At 38.0% G+C, this 22973-nt stretch overlaps 1 protein-coding gene and 2 long non-coding RNA genes across 3 annotated transcripts; 2 read left to right on the top strand and 1 right to left on the bottom strand.

Annotated features, from left to right (window-relative positions):
• Positions 1-1637: 1637 nt before the first annotated feature.
• Positions 1638-15219, bottom strand: LOC103474935 (solute carrier family 25 member 36-A). The gene is made up of 7 exons (XM_008426219.3): positions 14768-15219; positions 12776-12940; positions 11059-11136; positions 9450-9550; positions 7575-7641; positions 6567-6856; positions 1638-6480 (listed from the first exon to the last, which is right to left on the bottom strand). Exons 1-7 carry the CDS (start codon positions 14806-14808, stop codon positions 6287-6289), a joined length of 936 nt encoding a protein of 311 aa, XP_008424441.1. The 5' UTR covers positions 14809-15219; the 3' UTR covers positions 1638-6286.
• LOC145554545 (uncharacterized) lies at positions 9071-9299 on the top strand. The gene is made up of 2 exons (XR_014090520.1): positions 9071-9199; positions 9245-9299. It is a non-coding gene; the product is annotated as an uncharacterized LOC145554545 (long non-coding RNA).
• Positions 15220-15341: 122 nt separating the features above from the next.
• LOC103474934 (uncharacterized) lies at positions 15342-20612 on the top strand. The gene is made up of 3 exons (XR_535260.3): positions 15342-15585; positions 17897-18018; positions 20338-20612. It is a non-coding gene; the product is annotated as an uncharacterized LOC103474934 (long non-coding RNA).
• The last annotated feature ends 2361 nt before the right edge of the window (positions 20613-22973 follow it).

The raw sequence follows: 22973 nt of genomic DNA, 5'->3' as shown, positions 1-22973 counted from the left end.
AAATAAACTCATGTGGTGCGTGAGTCAGTCTGCTTCCGTAACTGCAAATGTGACACTGAGGTGCTGCTGTTCAGGTCCAGGAAATGAGCTGTGACTTAAAGAAGTGTGTTTCTCAGCCATCCCACCTTCCCCTTTGGTACCTTTTTACCCGCATTCATTCCCAGTTCGTGCATGCTACTCCTTTTTAGTGGAAAGATTCAGATGTTAGTATCTAATGGTAGAAAATGCTTGATGTGGTTGTATTTTATTTGAATCTTTTATGTGTTTTGGACTTCATCAGCAGCAGGGTGTCTTTTTTGCAGTTCCTGCTTTAATATCTCGCTGGAGGAGGTCACAGAGGCCATCTGGGCCCGACCACACTGCCACCTGCTGGCAGGAAATATGTTTACAACTGTCACGCAAAACATGAAAACAAAAACTAACCTAAAACTATCTGGGCTTTTTATTTTTTCCTAGTCTAATGAGCAGAGATGTGTAGTAACAAGTTACATTTAATTTAGCAACTATTTTTAGTAAAAAGATACTTGAGAAAGTATTTTTACTACACCATAGTTTTACTATTACTTTTGAAGTACTTATTGAGTAAGTACAGCATTAATTTATTGCATGTAGAACAATGATGTAAAACAAAAAGAGTCTTATGTTAAAAAGACATTTTATTTGAAAAAGTGTTTCTCCTGCCTGGTTCATTTCTAATTTTGGAATTACCAAAGTTTGCCCATAAATTTAGATCAGTCTGAGTGTATATTTGTTCAAATATTTAGAACAAATGTTTTGATCAAACAGGTTACTCAGTACTGGAGAAGGCTTATAATTTTTTTTGAATGGCTATTTTTATTTTGTTTTTTTACAAGCAAATGTATTACTTTATTATTAGTCATATCCAATGAAATAACAGGCTAAGCCATAGTTTACATTGGACTGGACAGCGGAGGAGGATTCCGTAAAACGGTCCGGTGTGCTCCTGTTTGAGAGAAAGTGAATATTTGTTGGTTTTGCTTCTTTTGATTTCTTAAGAAACTTCTCAGTTATATTTGTCTAAAATCCCCACCAGCTGAGTAAAGCCAAACAAACCTAAATCCAACATCAAATCATGCTGCATTCAGTATACCTTGGCAGAGTCCAATAACATCCAGTTTACCCTTGGTTTTTGCAATATTTACATCATTACTTCTTTATTCTCACAAAACATTGTAGTGGGTGTTAAAGTAGAGATGAAAATAAATTCCTTGACAAATGTTTGATCTGTGGGTATTAAAACAGTCCTGGAAACAGATGAAGCAAATTACTCAAAACTAACTTGTTTGTTCTTCAGGTACTCATTCAATAGGGTTGTTGTGTATTTTTGCTTTTCTGACTCTTAAATCAGAATCAGAGCAGACAAAAATTATACTCAAGCAACAGTAGCATTACTTTGATGCTACTGCAAGTAAGATTTTTTTTTTTTCATGCAACTTTGTCTTGGTCAATCAAATCACATCCTTATTTTTACGTTCATAATTTGACAAAAATGCCAAAAAGTTATTTCAAAACCCTACAGATATTTTTTTTTTAACAAGTGAACATAGGTCAAAATGCTAAAAACATAAGCAAAACAATCAGGAAGAGGAAGAAGAAAAAGAAAAAAACAAGTTACATACACTTCTTTCATTTTATTGACATTTTCTCTTACAAAAACAGGTAAAACCAGAATGCATAGACTGAGTCTCAGCAGGCTCATCTTTGACATGGAAAAAACACTAAAGGGTGAGAGCAAATTATTTTAAAAAAACAACAAAACAAAACAAAACACTGTCTTCAGGTTTTCAACACACTTCTATATGGTCTCTTTCATACAAAATACAAACCAATGAGAACTGTTATGTAACTCATGTAGAAATACAGACAGAGGCAAACTCACTGACACACAGAGGCAAGTAGGAGGACAGAATAAATCCTTCAGACAGACAATGACATAAGGGAGGAAATGTCTACTTATGAACACTTTAGGGGTCTGTTCATCCCACTACAACTCTTCACTATATCTACATGACAAGTTGGCAACAGATACCTGATAGAACAGCTTGAAATGAAGGGAAAAGAAAAAAATTGAATTACTAAGTGTCAAGATCTTTGAGATTTTAGTTCATATTTGCGTGGAAGGATCATTTCTGGTTAGGGCCGGTGGTCCCATAGATGCATGCTGACGACCAGCAGTAACTGCGGCCTGGGAACTGGAATCATTAACTGATGGTCCGACACCGTGGGAACACAGAGGGTTTCCCCCTGCTGTTTTCATCATAAAAGTGAACAAAACAGGGTGGGGTCATATCAAGGGTCAGTTCTGAAGCTGGAAACCGGAAACTGGTACATGGAGAAACTCTCAGAACTACCGTGTAAAACGCCGGGCATTTCGATGTCAAAAATATTGAGACTGAGAAATCATTTCAAAACTGTTTTCCACATATCTTGACTTTACACTATTCACCTGGAAACAATCAGGGGCAGAAATGAGAGTACAAATCAGCGGTAACCCTTTTGCACAACTGTTGGCAACATTTCAGTTCCAGCATTTAGTCTTCTTCAGTTCACATCTGACATCTATTCTATCTGAAGGACCTGGAATAAGGTTCAGCTCCATCAGCAGATTTTTACTAACATCTGCTTCTATTGCATAGACATTACAAATAATCTCAGTGTATAAATGTATCAGTCAGGAGAAGCACATATAATTAGTTCTATGAAATTATATGTGAATAAAAAAGGGGGGCTGGGGGAAGATGGTCCCGATTACTAAGAAAAATAAAGTACAACAGTGAGGTTGAAAATAATTATGTATTAAGGAAATTGATGAAAAGAAATGGGCCACAAAAGCTGGAGAGAGGCTGAAGTGATGGTAAAAGAGCTGCAGAAAATATCAACTGGTTGTGTTCTACATGTGGTATTTTTCTGCAAGACAGAACTATTTTGTTCTAAAAAAAACAAAATGCACCCAGACCTACCTAAAGTCTCCTAAAACCTTGTGGGTCAATGAGTTATTATCCAGTGGAGCCCAAGTCCTGAAGAAATGCGGCATGTCAGCGAGAGAGAATCGTATTTACACCCCAACATGGTGGTGTGAGCATCATGGTGAGGGGCAGCTCATCTTCAGATGCAACAAAAGTTTGTGAGAAGGTGGGAAAAGTTGTGAAAATTTCAAAAAGCAGGTTCAGATGCAAAATCTTTAGGTGTGTGCTAGCAAGCTGAGGACAACGTTTGGAAACAGACCAAACCTCTAGACACGTCAGGCAGTGTCCAGAGGAGAACAGAGCCGCACGGTCACCTGAAGACAAGAGTGGGTTTCCGACAAACTCCAAAGAAAACTAAATGCAGAAACTGATCTAAAGGTGCGCACACTACTGTAGCTAGGCCATAGGATTTCTTTTCAACATTTCTATTGTTTTTATTAGTTACCTTGTACAAAGGTATTTTCTTTAGGAAATAGTATTAAAATGATTCCTCACAGTCTCAGAAAAACATGACATTTCAACAGATGGGTGACCAAGTTGAAGACTGCGCTCAGGCGTTCGCTTTGGGGTGAATTATTACAAATGAAGTCAGATCGGAAATCTGGTTTTGCCTACAAAGATAAATCTGATCTCTGCAAACAACATTTATGCACAGAAAACACCAAAAATAAGAGTGAAATGCTTCACATATAAATAGCAAAACATACACAGAGATGTGAAGGTTTAATGAATGTGCGTTTATGACGAGCATTTTATTGTCCACTTCTTCCACTTTGCTGGTTAAACACTACGGGTGTCCTGATGTAAACACAAGAGGATTGTCCTCACCTGTAAAACAAGCCCGTCTCCACCACAAAGTTGAGGGGGAAAAAAATTAAATAAAATAAAAAATCATGACTTCTGGAGAAAGATCTGGAAATGTGCGATTTGAACAATACCTTCTCTGTAGATAACTGTAACTAGTAATGGGATAAGTCTGCTCTCCCCTAGATAAAATGCACTAAATGTTTCCCACGACGGGCTCAAAACCGCAACACAATCACATTTTAGAGGTAATATATATTTATCTAAGTGGGTATATATATATCTATATATATCAAAAAAATCACAAATTTTGTTAGAATTTGTTAATTATATTAACTTTTTAATCCACAACATGGGTGAGTATCATATCCTTCCTTGGCTCTTCTTTATGTACATTCAGTTAAGTTTGAAAACTGGATTCGGTTCTGCTGTAGCCGGATGACTTTTCACTTAAAACACAAACACCCACTGGTTCAGAAGTCAGCCGCGCCTACAGACTTCACTGCCAAGCATGTATGAACTCTGTAAACGCATCTGTTCTGATAGAAACTCCAATACTGGAAATGCAGAAAACCTTTCAAATGAAAACTTGTGCGACTTGTCTGCTGTGCATCTCCGTCTGCGGATCGTTTTCACACAAGGCACATCATCTTTTCCCTCCTCTGCCCCTCAGGCAATCTTTCTTTCTCGTCGTTCCACTGCACTTTGATTCTGAAGGATGCAGGGAGCACTATGTGCTACTTTAATCATCGTGAGGACTACAACAGGTTTTGAACGATTTTTTTTTTTTTACTCCATTTTATGCAGTTTGAACCGATTTAAAGGCTGTAGGTCAATTGGATGGCTTGCCTGGTAAAGAGGTGTGAGAAATATGCGAGTAAAATCATTTTACTGCAGCAACATAATCTTGCTATGAAATATAAACTTGTAATTTATTCAGTTGACAAAAAATAAAATCGCATGAAGGAATAACTGAATAAAATCATAGATGGCACAACAACTGAGCTGCACAATACAATTTTACTATTTCTAAAATCAAAATTGGAAAGGATTCTTCTACTTTATATTTGGTAGGATATTATTCTCACTCTGGATGCAAGTGAAACATCTGGTGAGTTGAAAAGCCTTTTACTGCCCCAGATGCCAACATCTGGTGTATATTTCAGTCACTAAATGCTGAGGGATTTATTTTATTTTATTTTTGTTTAACCTTAATTTACCCAGGAGAAAACAAAATCTCCTTTACAAGACTGTCCTGGGATAAATGCAGCCGAATATCATCCTCATTACAGAAGAAAATCATCCCATGCCATAGTAAAAATAATTGGTAGTAAAAATGAACTAACCCTGTGGTACTCCACCACTAACGTAAGTAACAATAATGCAATCACATGTTTTACTGACATGGTACACCTCTCCTGGCATAGGCTGGTCCTGCACCACACAGGGAGCAGGATGTTAAGAATATCTCTGAAGATTGGATGCTGGAAGTCAACAAATCACAATAACCGCCATTAGATCCTACCTCCATTTGTTTGGGCCGATGCAAGGAAAAAGCCATTTGTGTCAATACCATGACAAATGTAAACATGGGGAGTTTGCTGAACTTGAACTCTCTGCTTTGGACTGAGTTAGATTTGCGTATCGTAAAAGAACAGCTGAATAGGAATCAGCTGAATAGGAAGGAGAGCACTTCATGTCCAATGTTAAGCACACAAGAGAATCTGATGCACTTCTCCTCCAAAGGAACTGGGAATATTGAGTCTATTGTATCAGAAGCTGACCACATTGAGAAAAATAATGACCAAAAACATATGACCAAATTTACACAAAAATATTTTCCCTGTCCTCAAATACAACCCCAACAGAAAATGCTGGTGTGAGTTGAAAGGAGGACGGAATTTTAGACAATTTTCAGTGACTGTGAAAACAGAAATGGTCCAACATCTTTTTGTTTGTATGCTCCAACATTTAGCCTCCAAATGCTCACCTACTGGCAAAACAGACATTTGGATAAGTTGCTGCCAACAGCAATGGCAATCATTGGGCCACCAGTGATTTTATTCAAAATAATTATGAATAAAGCTAAATAAAAGCAGTCAAATGACGGGTTGAAACTGTTCACATTTTCAGAGAGATTATGTTGCTGCAATAAAACATGCATTTTAAGGCTTTTTTCCCCCCACATCTATACAGGAGTTGCCAACAACTTGTCAGGTTCCTACTTCAGAACTCTGAACCTGAACAAGGGACAGAACAGAAATCAAAACAATGACTTCCAGAGTGAATGTGAGTATCCTTGTGCCTTTTCCTTTGGTTGTAAAACAAAACTCCAAGGCCTTGCTTTTGAGACAAAGACCGATGGGGCTTTCTCTACCCATTTCCATCAAGCAGATTGTTAGCAGTGCCAACTATTGTGCAGGTGCTGCTGTTTTCTCATCTCCTTCTCTGATCAGGGCTAAGATTACACCAACTCTCTGAGGGGTAGGGAGGTTTTAACCGTTCAGGAAGTAGACAGCCAGCTCATAGGTGCACATCATGATGGCGGTGTTAGGGATCTGGCGTACCAGGTGGGTGGTGAGGCCGCGATACAGGGCGCGGTAGCCCTCCTCTCTGGGTACTGTGGTTAGAGTCTGGAAGAAGGAACGATACTTGGTGCCCTCTTCTCGTAGCCTGGTGCGGATTACCTCTGCAAATGAAACGATTTGGGTAAGTACAAATTAAAAAAAGGATCGTAATTTAGCTTTAGCTACCTATAGTATCTCCAACTCTCACCATGAGGATAAGCAATAGTTGTGGCACAAGTCTTGGATGTGGCAGCAGCAAGCATCATCCCGACAAAGTCCGAAGCATCTTTTGATGCCTCTTCTTCTTCGTCCATGTTCTGCGGCGTTTTGGCCTCCAAGAGGCGCCGCTTAATGTTTTCATAGATAACAAAGTGGATCACAGTCTCTGAGATGCCGGCGTAGGAAGCAGACATTCCCCTGTAGAATCCACGAAAGCCGTCTGCTTTATACACCCGACGAACGCACTCCAACGCACTCATCCTCCGCTCCCCTCGATTCCTGAAATAATAATAAAAAAAGAGGGATGTGAAATGATGTGAAAAGCACAAAGCATCATCTGGCATTCGATTTGCATATGGCAACAGAGGAGACTCAAAAATACGCTCAAGCAAATACTGAGAGCATCACTTCAAGCAGACTTAACATATTTACAGGCAAAATTGGGTTTTTCTCCATCTTAAAAGCATGTGTTTAATTTTTGTTCAGTTTTTGATTAAAACTGCTGTGTGTTTTTCCAGCAAATGGCCATTTTTGGAATCTGTAAACTCTAGTTAATGACTTCCAAATTAGTTGATGATTATTTCAATTATCGATTCACTATGATAAATCGCCTTAATCATTTCAGCCCCAGGATCTTTTCCTCATACTATTAGATTTTGTTTTATTAAGTACCATTACAGAGGTATTGATGCTTGTTAATGAGCTTCTTTTAACATGGTACAATTAGTTCCCAATAAGGCTTTGCATAGTCATTTTGAACAAAAAACCTAAATATTTTAAACAATCATAGAGGAAAAAATATTTTTCGCACTCATGTTTTACAAGTCAAATGCTGTCCCCAACAAGAATCAGCAAAGCCTTACAGAATTTTACAGTCCTTCAAAAATAAAATACAAAAATATTCAGAGAACTCCCACAAGTCAAAATCAAAGCAGCTGGTGTTCCCACCAAAGTCATCCTGCAGTTTCTACATCTGCCATCTCAGTGTAATGTTTACCTTGCATCCAACTGTAAGCGCGTTTTTATGAGCCATATTGGATTTGTTGCTGTGATGGCTGTAAAACCTAAGGAAGGAGAGAAAACAGGAGGATTACACAACCAGAAACTTCTAAAATACAATAAGCTGTGTTTTAAGCTGCCATTTGTGATATTTAGCGATACTGTAAAAGCACAGCAATGTGTAAATGTTCTTGTAGCTGTGTCCATGTCAGCAGTAGAATAAAATGGTGAAAACTTGTTTTAAAACTACATAAATCTAAGCTCTATAAAGGCATCTTATAGAAGGAAAGATAGCCTTTTTATAGACCATCAGGTGTGAGTAACAGCATGTCAGGGAGGCTGTATTTAGCTGTAATAGCTTTTACAAATGAAGCAAATATTTTTAAAAACATAATAAGGGAGGAGAGGACAGAAATACTGAAAGAGAAAGAGAAGAACCAGGTACAAAAAGAGGCACAGATCTGTGGTGAGTACTCACGCAGACCCAAGTAACTCCTCACAGATGCAGCTAGAGACCCCTGGTGGTGCGGGGGTCTCATGCCCTTGCGAGAGGAGAGCTACGGTAGAGTAAAAGCCTAAAACAGACACAGGCTTGTGTGTAGCAACATGACCGGCATGCAACCATTTGACTCCCCATTCCCCACAAAAACACAGGAATTAATCCACCACAAACCGAAAAAAAAAAAAAAAAACTACGAAAAAATTATCACCCTCAAACAGACGACACGAGGGGAACAGGGACTGTTGAACAGTGCAAGTAACCTTATTTTCAGCCCTCTTAATATAATTCTCCAGCATTTAGATGCTGTTTGTTTATTCTGAAAATCTTTGTTCATACATTTTTATTACCATCAAAATAATTTTGCTGTCATGCTGTTCTGTACAGATTAAGCTAAATATGAAGCAGAGACAAAAAAACCCCCAACAAAAAACAAATTAAATCTTATTAATCTAAAGCAGCTTTTCATGGACCGTGTCTTAGGAAAGCACTGTGCTCAGTCTGCTGACACCTCAGCCAGTTCTGCTCTCACAGTGCAAACACTAAAGAATGTGTGGAGTGAAACCGAAGGGAGACCCACTGACACATGCCGACCTTGACTAGGCTTTTAAACGGCCAAAGTTACGGTCCACTAAAAGCATCAGTGGAGTCCACTTTCTGTTTCACCCAGTACCACACACACACAAAGCTGTAGCTGTCTGACTGTGTGACTGACAGATCTGTTTTCTACAGAAGGATTAGAGTCCTTCAGAGCAGAAACCAACAAAACATCACTCCATTACTGTATTGATGTTTTATTTTATCTGTTGAAACAGAACAATTTTTAGTAAATACAGTGCTTCTTCTTATGGTACACCCAACAACTTTTATTGTGTTTTTCAGGTATTTTATGTAGAAGACCAACACAAAGTTGTTTACCAAGTAGCTGGATCTCCCAACTCTAATTTTTGTTTGAAAACCATTTCTAATTTTCCTTTCACATCACATCAACCTTGTGTTGGTCTATCTCATAAAATTCACCAAAATAAAAGTTTGAATTTGTAACATGACAAAACATGAAAAAGGATTCAGAATATTCTCCATAAGTCATTATCTGGTTATTTAACTTAGTTTTAGTACTTCAGGCAGTATAGTAAAACTATACTGCCTGAAGTATAGTTTTACTTCAGGCAGTATAGGCAGAAAACTACTTCTATAGCTCTACATAGCAGCAAAAAAAAACAACACTGCACTTAAATCTGATCTTGCAGCACCACAGTAACTAACAGCAACCCGACACTAAACCACACAGAAATTATTTGCTGAAAAAAAAGCTGCTCACTTGGTTGCTGAATTTGACACGGCACTGCCCTGTCAGTCTGATCTCATGGTTACCTGCCATTCCAGCCGACAGCATGTGCACTTGCGTGGAGTCGGGTTCCAACACAGCGTTCAGCTTCTCTTTGGCGGTGGAGTAAGCAGCAAAGTAGATTGCTCTGTTTGAAACAAAAGCAACAATTGGGTCAGTGGGTGTTTTACCTGAATGAGGTCAAACAAGCCAAGTAGGCCACTTTCTTTTAATTTCTCTACAAAACAAATTACTTTAAGCCTCCAACTGTAAGTCAGGTTCCTAATTACACACAGGCAGGATCTGCTTAGTGAGTTTTAACAATTCATGAGATGAAACACCAACAGCAGAATTAATTTTCACTGTCTCTTCAGACAAACGGCATTCAGAAAATAAGGCACTCGCTTGTTTTTATGTTTTTTCATTTTCAGTACAACGGTTTGTGTGTGTTGCAACATCAATAACAATGCATATCCATCATGTTATAATCTAAAGGTCAGCTTTGGAGGTGTCTTCACTCTTTTATTTTGCTGTGAAAGCAGAATTCATTGATGTAATCAAACACTATGTACTCTGAACAGTGCCACCTGCTCCCCTCAGCATCAGCTCTGTGCCATTAGTCCTCACTTTCCTCCTCTCATTAATGTGGAGAAACGCACTGGAAATCGCCGTCTGTGAGTTTCCTAATTACGCGCCGGCTGTTGTTGCCATGTCTCCAATGCGCAAACTGCTGAGAAAGCCATGAGCATGAACGGCACCTTAATGACTGTGCTGCCTTAATGTGTCTCTGTTTCCAAGTAACCTCAAAAAACCTCGTAAGTGGCTCATAATGACAGCTAGCGTACAGAACCAGTCCATGTTAACGTGGGATTTTGGCAAAACAAACCCCAAAAACAAAACCAGAAAAACAGAGTTGCCACTGAGGTAAAAACTGTGACTTTGACGTAGAAATTCTGTTAAAACTTGTTTTTGTTATTATTGCACACACTTCACATTTAGAGAAAACTGTGCGTGCCTACTACATGCTACAAACTAGAAATAATAAAGCTGTTTCTAATAAAAAAAAAAATATTTTTTTTTTATCTGTCTGATTTATCTTCATGTATTAAACCTTTGTCATTAAGCTTTTTTTTCTGGTTTTATTCAACTGATGGACTTTTATTTTCAGCCATCAGGGGAGTGTCAGTAACTCCTCCAGCTAAGCTAATATTTCCGTGTTTGAAAACATTTATGTTAGAATGTTTTACAATGTTTAACATATATTTCTGCTATCTAGCATAAACCAATTAAATGGTTACAGTGGACAGATGGTGACTGAAACATACTTGTTTTTTTATATTTGTGTGTGATGCAGCGCTTACACAGGCGCTAGCTTAACATGAGCAATGGACATAACGGACCAACAGTGAGCTACTACCGGAAAGATTGAGAGTTTTGGAGTGCAAAACTTCAGTCATGTCATATTTGACTGAAGTTTTGTACTCCAAAATAACACAGTTCCCAACACAGAACCCTGTGGACTAACAAGATTTGTCAAAAAATATATTGAAAGAAAATGTTTCCATGTCTTGATTTAAGATGGGCAATAATTAATGCTATTGAGGGTATTTATTCAGATAGATGCTGTATTGACCATTAGAGCAGAAGAGAGCTCACCTGGAAGGTGCCACGCCCACTAAGTTTGGCCCCAAGCCTCTGAAGAGAGATCGAGGTCCCTCTTTCTCCAAAATCATTCTGAGTACGAAACACACACACACACACATATTTATCTCTACAATCACATAACTGTTAAAGAAAGAACATATTTCCCAACAACTATGCACGATCTAAATTAAAACCAGTCTATTCTGTTACAGTCAGTTTTTGGTCTAAAATATTTCATTTTGACTCATGATGTTGAACATTGTGTCATTCGATGTCGGTGATGGCATTTGTTGAAGCTATTTTTTGCTACCCCTCTCACATCAATCACCATGAAACCAAACCAAACTCTATTCAAGTGGCAGAGGAACTTTGACCTACATGCAAAGCCTAAGATGTGTCAGTGGAACACAATTATAAAAATAGTCTGACATTTTTGGATTCTCAGTCAAGGTCATTTGGGCATACAATAATAAACGGGCACAAATTTATCAGATATAAGCTCCAACATTATGCTCCGCCCCCGAGTTGTTTCTGTTCACACATGTTGGATCTTATTTCCCTTTAATAGCCATGCTGAGTCATGCTCTGTCAGTAACCTCAGGATTCCTGTAAACAACTGTCAATTTATGATGGCTTCTGTTGTCGTCTAGCTAAAGCAGTTTCTTTTTTCTTTTTTTTTTAACAGTTTGTCCAAACACTGAGATCATAACATTTGGTTTCAGGAAGTGGTTACTGTGGCCACTTCCTGGGGGACACTGGACACAGTAAACAAAAACAAAAGCCACAATGCGGTGCAAGGAGCGAGTAAAGAAAGCTGGAGCCAAATGCTTCACATAACAAAAGTTGTACTCATCTCACTTTAAACCTGGTTACCGACTAAAAAAGGATTATGAATATAGCAGAGGCATTTGCACATTTATAGGTGTAAGATTCATAGGTTTTTCATCATTTCACATTCTACACTATAACAACAAACAATATAGTTTGCTGGGATTTTAGCTGAGAGACCAACACAAAGCAGAGCATAGTTTTAAACAACAGAAAATTATACACAAATATTTTTACTAAAGAATTGTGAAGTTCTATCATCACCCTGATCATCTCATCTCAACAGTGAAGCATGGTGGTGGCTGTAGCATTATGATGCTGTTCTGGCGAGCTGCTAAGGTCATTTCTGAAAGAAAGTCTGTTAGATGCTGTAAGTCTTGAAAATGGAGCAAGACTGACTTTCCATTAGGACAATAACCCTAATTATACAACCAGAGTTATGTGTTCAGAAAAAAATATATAGTGGCATAATCCGCATCTGCTTGAGAACGTATACAAAGATTTGAGAATTCATGAGTCGCTCTCCGTCCAGTCTGACTGAGCTTGAGCTATTCAGCAACCAACAATAGGTAAAAGTCTCAGTCTGTAAATGTGCAAAGCTGAGAGACATAAACCAAAAGATCTGCAGATTTAGTTTTAACCAAAACGTGGGTCTACAAAATATTAACTCAGAGAGGACTGAGCGCAAAACACCTTTGAGATTTTAATTTGTATTCCTCTTTACAGATTGTGCTGCTCTATGACATAAAATCCTTTTAAAATAATTATGATGTGTGGTTGTATCCTGATAAAACTGTACAGAGGAGAAGAATGCAGTTGAAAGACTTGGTATCTCCATTTGAAGACAAAGTATATTCTGTATTTATGAGTCTAAAAGGAAAGAAACCAGTCGACTACTCACTTTAGACAGTGCAGGGGGCCTGGTGGAGACACACGGGTCACGCTGGGCCCATTGACGGTACTTAGCTGGACCTCAGACACATAGAGGGTGATGGAGGAAGACTGCAGACGAGTCTTCACCACTTCCAGTGGACACGTCAATATGGCTCCTACAGTGCCCCCACATCTGGTATAAAAATAAAGAAGACAAGCAAGACAGAAAAAAATCATGACATGAAATGCACAGGTTTTTAAACTCTGAAATTCACCTTTTCAAGTGTTTTTCTGCTAAAAACACAATCTGTCAATACTGTACATTTGTGTTTAAAATAGAAAAAATAAATCAAGATAGGTCAGCAAGACACAAAGACATGAAATGGTAAATTAGTTATTTACATATTTTTTTTAAAAGCAAAGTTTTATAAAGCATATGCTCACCAAAAAAATAGAATCTACACGTGCATGAAACCAACCTTACTTCAAATTCCCTCCCTTAACTTTCTTTTTCAGTGAATGTCCTACCAGGACCAAAGCATTCCAAAAAAGCAGCTCCGCTATTTATAAAAAGCCTAATCTCAGACACACTGATAACAAAAGACAAAAACATTATGTACATGTGCTACATGATTGAGCCGATCAAAGCAGGACCGCACTGGGCTGGGTACGACCAGAGTAAGGAATCTCAGGTGGGGTTATCTCTCAGTATTGGTTAATTTTCAATCCGTAACAAACCGTTCGGAGGGGGTCCGGTTAGAGAGCGCTTTAGCAGGCAAAGGACATACAACTATTGTAGAAAACTGAAGATATACGACTTCTCACTAGTGAAAGCATGTGGGGATGAGCTCAGGATTGAGTTATTCAGCATATACACAACAGGGATGAGTGCAATCTCAGCACTCAAATGATCCTGGTTTGATTTATTCAAAACAGATTTTATTTAAGGGAAGAACTGTTTAACATCAAAAAGGAGAAACCCGACAGGTCTAGGCTCATAAAATAAAACCACAAAGTAGCAGAAAAAAACTGCAGTGAAAGCTGGGCAAAGTGCTCAAAGTTACATTCTACTCTAATCTTTTTTTGTTTGGTCTTAACTCCCAGTAGGTCATGGCATTTGTTCGTTCATACTGGGCCAGGTTCTGCTAAAGGTCTCTACCTGAAAAGATCTGTTCTCACTTAAGAGGAGGGATTTTTGTAATATCAGTGGTTAAATGCAATCAGTTGGGCTTCCCTTAGAGAGATAATTACCAGTAGCATTATGAACTGCATATAGTTGGATTGTAGTAAAAGTAGAATCAAATTTGACAGCATCAAACTGAATTTAAATTAGCCTATATGAGTGAATTGTATTAGATGACATTTAATAACATATTTTTTGTAGCTGTACATGGTTTAAATCCTATTGTTTTGCAACGTACTTTGGGATGTTTCTTGTGAAATTGAGATATGTAAAAGCAAACTGAGCTGAATTATCGGCCTATATGCAAACAAAATGTCGTTATTATACATTTTCTAAAATATGTAAAGTGGGGTTAAATAATTCACAGTAAAAAAAAAATCTTCATTACCATGCTTAAACTGGATCTAGCAAAGAATGAGACATTCAGATATTTTTATGCAATTCGGGCTAATACGCAGAGGTTCCGACACATCTGTATCACACTGCACATTAAAGCGGAAAAAATAGTGATTTAAAAAAAAATAAATAAAACATAGGAAATAGTATTGCTTTTACTGATTGTTAATGAAAACGGAAGGCGTGACCACAAGCTAGCCATTTCATTCATATATATAACTGTCATTGAAGTGTCAGCTCATACGGGTACACAATCAGGGACAAGCCTTTGTAGCTCATATCTGTCAAGCTGATGTTTAAGCTACACAGTTACAAGAGTACATTTAATAACATCCCACTTACATTTACATACCACTGTAATTATTGAAAAGCTTCAACTAGCTGCTAGCACAGAGCTAACTAGCTTAGCTTCTGGCGTACACGACTGTAGAACATACTCACCCTCCAGCAAACAGATGAACTAAGGTATCTCTTTGACTCATTGTGTATCATATTCGAGAACCGTCCGCGGAGAGCCACACAGCAGCGAAGGGAGCCAAGGATGTCAAGCCACGGGGTAAGCGACCCCGAAATGACAAACAGCGACACTCTGTCCGTCTGTCTTATGTTCGAGGTCAGCTGCGTACAAGAAAACGAGAGTAGGTAACAGCTAACTGAGCTAGCTCACGTTAGCTAACGAAGCTAACAGGTTTCCGGTGATAAAGGTGGATGTCGGAGTACAAGCTTAGCGTCTCCACCTTCCGAAACAGGACACTACTTCACTAAAGTGTTCGTATCTGTAAAGTAGCCTATTAATTCCAGTCTAACACTGCGACTTGCAGAAAGGGGAGGATTCGCTCGGACTGACCTCCCCACGTTGACGTGTTTTGCCTGACTGTGTGCTCAGCGGGTCAGGTCGCAATGTTTATCATCGAATGGCAAGCCGCAAAACAGTGAACGTGATTGGCTGAGGGGTGCCTAAGGCCCGCCCCGTCACTACTCCTTCACGTGATAGCCGCCTTTATTTTGAAGGGCAGAGATCATCGGAGCTGCAGAGCTGGCGAGACCTGAGACTGGGTGAAAAGATTCTGAGTCAGGAAATCTGACCGTTTTCACTGGTTTTGGATGAATGATTGTTTAAAGATGAGTTTTAATATTATGCCAAAATGATCTCTTACTATTAATTTGTAATAGTTGTTCAAATAGTTTTGCTCTACTGACTGTCTTTTACTCAGACTTGAAGCAGAAATATCCGTTTCTCTGTTTCTTTAACAATCACGGTAAGACACATCTTACATATTTGCATAGTAACCCTTTTATAGCCAACTAATTACTTGCATGATGAGACATTTGGACCTTGAACTTTCAGATAAGACGCAGTACTCTCACCTGAGTTCCTGAAGAGAACTGATACAGAATCCTTATGCAGTTGGAGTAGGCAATTCATTATTCATCAAATATGTTCCATTCATCCATCCATTCATTATCTTTACAGTCTTATCCCTAGTAGGATTGTCGGGGTGCTGGTGCCCATCTCTAGTGGTCACCGAGCGAGAGGATGGGTACACCCTGGATAGGTCGCCAGTCCATCGCAGGGTCTCATCTGTTACATAACTCAAATGGGTTGCAAGTTATGTTTTTTCTTCTAACAGAAAAATCATAACTTTTTCAGAAAAAAAAATTCTATCTGGCAGTTAGAACTCCATCTAACTGCCAGATAGAATTCATGATCTAAATTTTTGATACAGTAGCTCCTTTTAGACAGTATAGTCCGGTTGGTGAAAACTGTGAGAAAAAAAAGAGAAGACAACTGAAGTATTCTCCATATTGGACATGAGGTTTCCAAAGTGGGACAGGAAAATAAAACTCATACTGCCTTTAATTTTATAATTACAGATGCCTTTTAACTGCTTAAGATCATGTGCCGCTACTTCCCATGTTATCACATTACTTCCAGACAATACGGAAGTCAGAAGCAGCACAAGGTGCTGCTGGAGAAAGTTTATAATCTATAGGTTGTCTTCATTTTGTTAGGGAAGCACTGTAAGTCTTAGTACAGACACCAATCCATTTTCTATTTTTACAGCATTTGTCTGTCTTTTAAATAGTTTATAGGCCAAATGAAGCATTTCTTTTAAACAGTTTAATACAGTGAATATAAAAAACAACAATAACTACACTACTTGTCTTTAAATTGATTTTATATTCCTCTTTAAGGTACAGTCTCCAATCTTTACCCTTGCAGAGTTGGAGACGGGGTTGTACTGTATAGGAGAGTGGTTGCCATGTGTTTGGAGGTAGCCATACGACCCTATCGGCCCAAGTCATTTTGCTGAGGGTTCTGCTTTAATATGGGGTACTGTATACCTATTGTAGTAGTACTTTGAGTGGTCAGTATAACTACAAAACTGCGTTCTTATTTTCCAACTGGCCTTTATGTTTTCTGGAAATCCAATGTAACCCAATGATGAGCAATATTCTCTGCATATCTCCTAAACTGTATAGTGTATGACCTGCTCTAGTAATGCTAATTCACAGTAAGCTAATTAATTAAATTGTTATCCTGTACTTGTGGGTCCCCATTAATATCATTACATAATCAAATTTGCTTTCAGACTGGATCTTCTTAGGTACATGGTTAGAAATTGCATTGGAGACTTAAAATTAAGGTGAAAGTCCCTTCAACACGAGTATTGTTGTTACAAACAATGGTCCAGCCCACTGCAATACTTGTGGCCACCATTAATGTCTGTAGTACGTTTCACTTAAAGTACTATTCATTTGAAGTACTTGCAGTTTACCTTGTCCATTATGAATCAAATCTCCATTGAACCATTGCTTTTTGTTTTCATGCCAAGGTTAATGTATCCTCTCACACTATGTGCTGAGTTGCAGGAAACAATCCTTTAAAACTGTGAAAGTTGTTTTTCTGTCTGTTCTTACCTTCACTTTTCTTTCTGCAGCAAAATAAATACCCCAAACATGATCTAGGGACGTATGTGAAGAATGTATTTTCGTTCTGTTTGTTTTGGCTGTTGATGCAGAGGCCAACATCTTGGTTACCACGGTCTGGACAAATAAAATGTTAGTCTGAACTTTGACTGCAAACATTCTTCTGTGGCTTTTGGTTGGCCTCCGAGGACAAATGCAATCACAGCTAAAAAGATCTGCAGCCAAAACGTTTGTGCACAAAAAAAGAATATGCGTTTATGAACAAGAAGGAATGACAGAATTTAAAAGAACAAATGCTGATTAAAAGGACCTATTATGCTTCCTTATACATGTCAGAATAAGCCCATGGGCTACACTAAACATGTTCACGACATTTTTTGCAAGCAATCATTTTCAGATGAGAAATCACCTGGTCAGTTCTGCCTAAATGAGCTCCTTCTAGAATGGCGAATGGCTGGCGATTTCAGCAAAAAGTGTCTTTACACAATCTTTTTTGCCAAAGTGAAAGAATTGGACATTGATTGGGCCTTTCTTAAGATTTATATCTAAATTCTTCTACTGTAGCTCTTGTTGTATGTTTAGATCTGTTGTCTTGTTGGAAGATGAACCACTTCACTCAATCTCAATTTTTCTTTGCAGCAATTTACTCCAAGATTGTCCTGGAATTTGCTTCATTCATCTTCCCCTTAACTCCTGCTTGAGTGTCTCTGCTGAAAAATCATCCACACAACATGATAATCCCACCAAGGTCCCCTGATGAGGTTAGTGTTGTCCTCATAGGAGACAACACACTATCATATTTGGCATATTTTGTATGTACAGTATACCAAAAAGTTAGGGTTTGGTGTTATCTAACCAGATCATTTTCGTCCATACGTTTGCTGTGTTCACCACAGAACTACACATTGCAAAGACAATATACTGAAGTTGTCTTGTCAACAGAATTACCGGCATTAGCTGTGAAAAGTCATGACTTGGTAGATTTGTTGTTCTGTCACCCTCTTTCTATTTCCAGATGATGGACTGAACAGAACTGTGTAATATTTAAAGCCTGAAATGTAAATGTATAACTTAATCCAGCTTTAGGATTCACAGCTCTGATCCTTGGTCTTCATGAGAATGTTCCCTAAGAAATCTAAGATTACATCTGTAGTTATACTGGGATTAAATTACATTCAAGGATAGAAAAGAGAGTTGATTACATAGAATTGTATTTTTGGACATTATGTATATAAGTGAATGAAAGGGAGTGAACGCAAATTCACACCACACATTTTAGATTTATATTTGTGCACAGTTTTTCAATGCTCTGCATAGGTAAAATCACAAGGTTTTTATTATTATTATTATTATTATTATTATTATTATTATTATTATTATTATTATTATTATTATTATTATTATTATCATCATTATTATTATTATTATTATTATTATTATTATTATTAGCTTTTATAGTAAAAGACCAGCCATCATGATTTTGTTGAGAAGACCTTCCTGCTGTTTAAAGAAATGTGGAATATTTTACATTTGTAACAGACATTCAGAAACCCGGTAACAGAATGACATCCATATTAGGGTGCTGACTTATAAAGCAAATTGATTTGGGGAATCCCTTAGTTTGAAGTAATCCCATGCAAACTCTGTGTCACCATAAAAGGATATAAGGTATATTTTAGTGTATTGCAAACAGGAAGTCCATATATTGACTCAGATTTAGGATTTTTAACTGCAGCCAATTGATCTAACAGCTGAAATAATTTGTGGGTACTCCACAACAAATTTATAATTTGTTTTTTTGTTGTTGATTATCTTATCCTGGCTGATTCTGTTGGTTACAAATGCAAAAACTGTTCTCCATGACTCTGAAGTGTTTCTGGAAACATGTATGTCCAGTCAACACAATGTCAATCATTAACCACTCTTTGACCATCTGGGCTACTGCACTTTTAACTTTGTTGTTAAGTACATTAAAACAATAAGGTGCAATCGGTTCAGAAAATACCCGCCCATTCATTTTCAGTCGCTGGGTAATCATTTTCAAAACTGCAGGCTGGAGCGTGGAGCCAGGAGTCAGTGGACAGGAGAGAGGGTACAACCCATACAACTGTGCAAACACAAACACACATTTGAGGACAATTTAGAATTGCAATTTACCTGACATGAACATGGACTGTGGCAGGAAGTCAGAATACCCAGAAAAAGACCCTGAACCCTTGAGACAACATTGCTAACCAATGCGACACCATCAGCCCTTTGGAAAATCTCTTTTTGGTATTTTCAGAGCTCTAAGTTTAACACATGTGACCACAGAGTGGTCAGTCATTACAGAGGGGCTCACATGTTCTCTGGCATCTTTAGGACAGTCATTGCATAGCTGCGGAGTCTGGGATGTGCAATACTGTGCAAAAGTCTTAAAGCCGTCCTCATTTCTTTTTAAATTGTGTATTCTTCTTTTAAGGAGATGCAGGTTGTTTGAGATTCTGGTTTAGAGTCAGATTTCTCCAGCTTCTCTGAAATTGTACCTTTTGTTAACTACATTGGTTGTTCTTTCACTCATTTTTGGAAAATAGTGTAAAACAAAACAACAATAAACAAAAACATACAGTACTATTTTACAATAGATTTAGATTCACATTACTATATATTTCCATGTCCATTTTTCATTTGGAGAAAAATCATTTGTTACAGTTGTATCATATGTCACCTTCATGTAAAATAATAGTAAAAAAAAAAACTGTTGAATGCAGAATTCCTTATTTTGTAAACTGAAAGCGATTACATGTGCTCTGCGGCTTGCCTGGCTTGTGATTCATATCTGCACTATCTTAAACAATGGCCTTCATGAATGTTTGCACTCCTGGAAGATGTGTGAAAATACAACAATTAATGTATCTTTTACGTAAATGGAAGTATATCACACTTATGAATCTAGTAAAAATCCAACTCTAATTTAATTGGATTTATTCTGTTTTAAAGAGTCCCAAGCTAAGAAATAGTTGTATTTTTAAAAGTGATCAGTGCCACAATCATTGGTGTCCCTAAAAATTCCCTTTCTTGTCTTTATCTGTTTGTATCAGGTTACCCATCCGTCACAGAGCAACACAAGACAAACACCCATGAATGCACTCACTCATACCTTACAGAGATCAACTGACCTAGCAGGTATGTTTTTGGATAGTGGAGCTGGAGAGAAGTCACGCCTGAATAGAGAGAACATTCGAACTCCATGCACAAAGAGCCCCAGGCCTGGATTTGAACCCATGATCTTCTTCCTGGAAGGCAATAATGCTGCAAACTGTGCTGCCTTGCAGTCCTACCTACAAATTCCAATAAAATAAGTTTCACCAAAGAATCATTGTATTTTATTCTCAACTATTCTGAATTGGTCAGTTAAATGCACCAGCTTCAACCATCAACCATCCTTGATATTTAAGTATGCCATTATGTTCAAAGGCTTGAGTATGATCAAATATGATTTGACTATCATATATCAATGAAACATTAGCGTCAGGTCACACTTATTGTCTTGCTGTATCAAAGACGCAGTCAGACATATCTCCTATACTTAACCTAATAGACTTTCACGTGGCAAAATAGAAACTCACTCCCAAGCACATGCATGTCATTCCCAAATAAAGGTTGCCATCATCCTCATCTCTATCCCATGACTTGCATTGGTGCTGAGTAGAATTTGAAGGGAGCACAGCAAGATAAGTGGTTGCACGTTCAAGCAGTTCCACTCATATGACTGACGTACCCCTAGATATTACTGTGGAAGAGAAGGAAGATGCCTGTTGACAATGAGCCACTGAAAGCCCAGAAGATTCCTCAGTCTGATTCACACTGTGATGGTCACACTCTAAGTCCACACTGTTAAATGACTTTTCTATAGACAATAGAAATACAGCAGAAGCTACTAAGTTTATTTCAATGACACTTTAATTTTACAGCCATTTCTTTCATCTGCCCATAAGAACCTGGCGTCTTATATGCAGTTTCTGGTAGATTTACTTGGGAATGGCTTCCTAACTGAAATCATTAAGCAACTAAAAGTCATTGTACAATCAATTCTGGAGGAGCATGTGCATGTGCTTATCTTACAGCTAAGTTCAAGGAGTTCATCTTTTTTTCACTCATCCCCCATTTCTATATTAAGCAAACACAGCTCAGCTCTTTGAATAATCATCTGGAATTCTTGTCTGGTAGATTATCCATTTTAAGCAGGAACCACATGTCCTGAACAATGACCCGAGAATACAAACACTTTCCATGTGAGACAAGTCTTTATCAATGCCCCAATTGTATAAGGAGTTTGAGTTGTGTGTTAGCTAACATAGACAACATGGTAGCGCAGAGTCAAAGTTACATTCTTACTGTCTCGTCACCTCCACATTAAAATTGTGAATGACATTTTAAAGAGTATAAAAAATGTATCTTGGAACTGAGGGAAAGCCCCTTTATGCAAACAGAAAACTTATGCCCATCTCAACAAGCCAAAACATATTTTAAAGAAAGTTACAGGCCATATTTTCAATTATCAAAATGGTACAGAGGCAAACACATGTAGGATGTCAACAAGACAGCATTGAAACTTTATGCTCCATTGGTTTGTTGTGGTAGAAAGTCACATATAGATACATATGTTGGGTGTGTTTATTCAAACACGAGCAGACATGAACACCCTCATGCTGTGCCCAAGAAACATCCAGATGACATGAAATTTACAAACATGGCCTTAGGTTGAAGATTATAGCAAATTATCAGCTTATTTTTTTCCAGCTAACACCACTGAACTTAGCAATTTTTTAAAATTTTATCCAATGTGAATTTTATTTCTAAACTAACATTGACTTAAATGGCTAAAGATCAATGGAAATCTGATCAACATTATTATATCGCCCAAAGTATTCACTTTGGAAGTGACATCTCATACATAATCCATATGGTTTAGTCTTTAGTGTGATACTGATCCATCCTCTGCAACTCTAAAACTTAAAAGCTTTAAGTTAAGTTTTAGAGTGTGTTTGACCATTTCATAAATGTCTAAATGAGCTGAAGCATTAATAGTTACTTCCACATGTATCCACAGTGTGGAAAAAGAGCTCCACACGGTAATCCTCTCTGCAACGAACTTTAATCTTGACAAAATACAGTATGGCAAGTGTTATTTCCCCGGCAGCTGCCAAACTGGCTTCTTTGTTGGACTACCAGACAGTGAGAGATTATTATTCCATCCAATAAACACTGCTCCACTCATATGGTGGAAATGCGCTTTATACCACCACTACTGACCTCAGTCTGTGATGTTAATGTGACCTACCACTTCAAGGTTAAGTTGCTTTTGTCCCCAACATTTTCTCTTTGCACTGGTTACATTCTATTACGGTGCCATACCAGAATTTACTGAGCTCCATAGATCACTCCATCCTTTAACAAATGTTTACAGAAGCAGTTTGCATCCCTAGGCGTCGGACATTTGCACCGTCTGAATTCAATGATTTGGATGGCTGAGAAAATTCCTCCATATTTGTTGGATGGACATTGCCGCCAGCTCACCCAGGTTGTAGCCGTCCACACAGAAAAACAATATTCAGAGATACAAAACAGCTGGGGGAAATTATTTGCTGCACAGGAGCAGAATAGTCATCACCAGTTGAAAAACATGCATGTTAGGTTATTTGTCTGTGTTGAGTCTGATGGTACAGCAATCTGT

Source organism: Poecilia reticulata, chromosome 13, assembly GCF_904066995.2.
Source record: "Poecilia reticulata chromosome 13, P_reticulata-male-v2, whole genome shotgun sequence".
Lineage (NCBI taxonomy): Eukaryota > Metazoa > Chordata > Actinopteri > Cyprinodontiformes > Poeciliidae > Poecilia > Poecilia reticulata.
The sequence above is the reverse complement of the archived record's forward strand: the minus strand, read 5'-3'. Positions and strand labels throughout refer to the sequence as shown.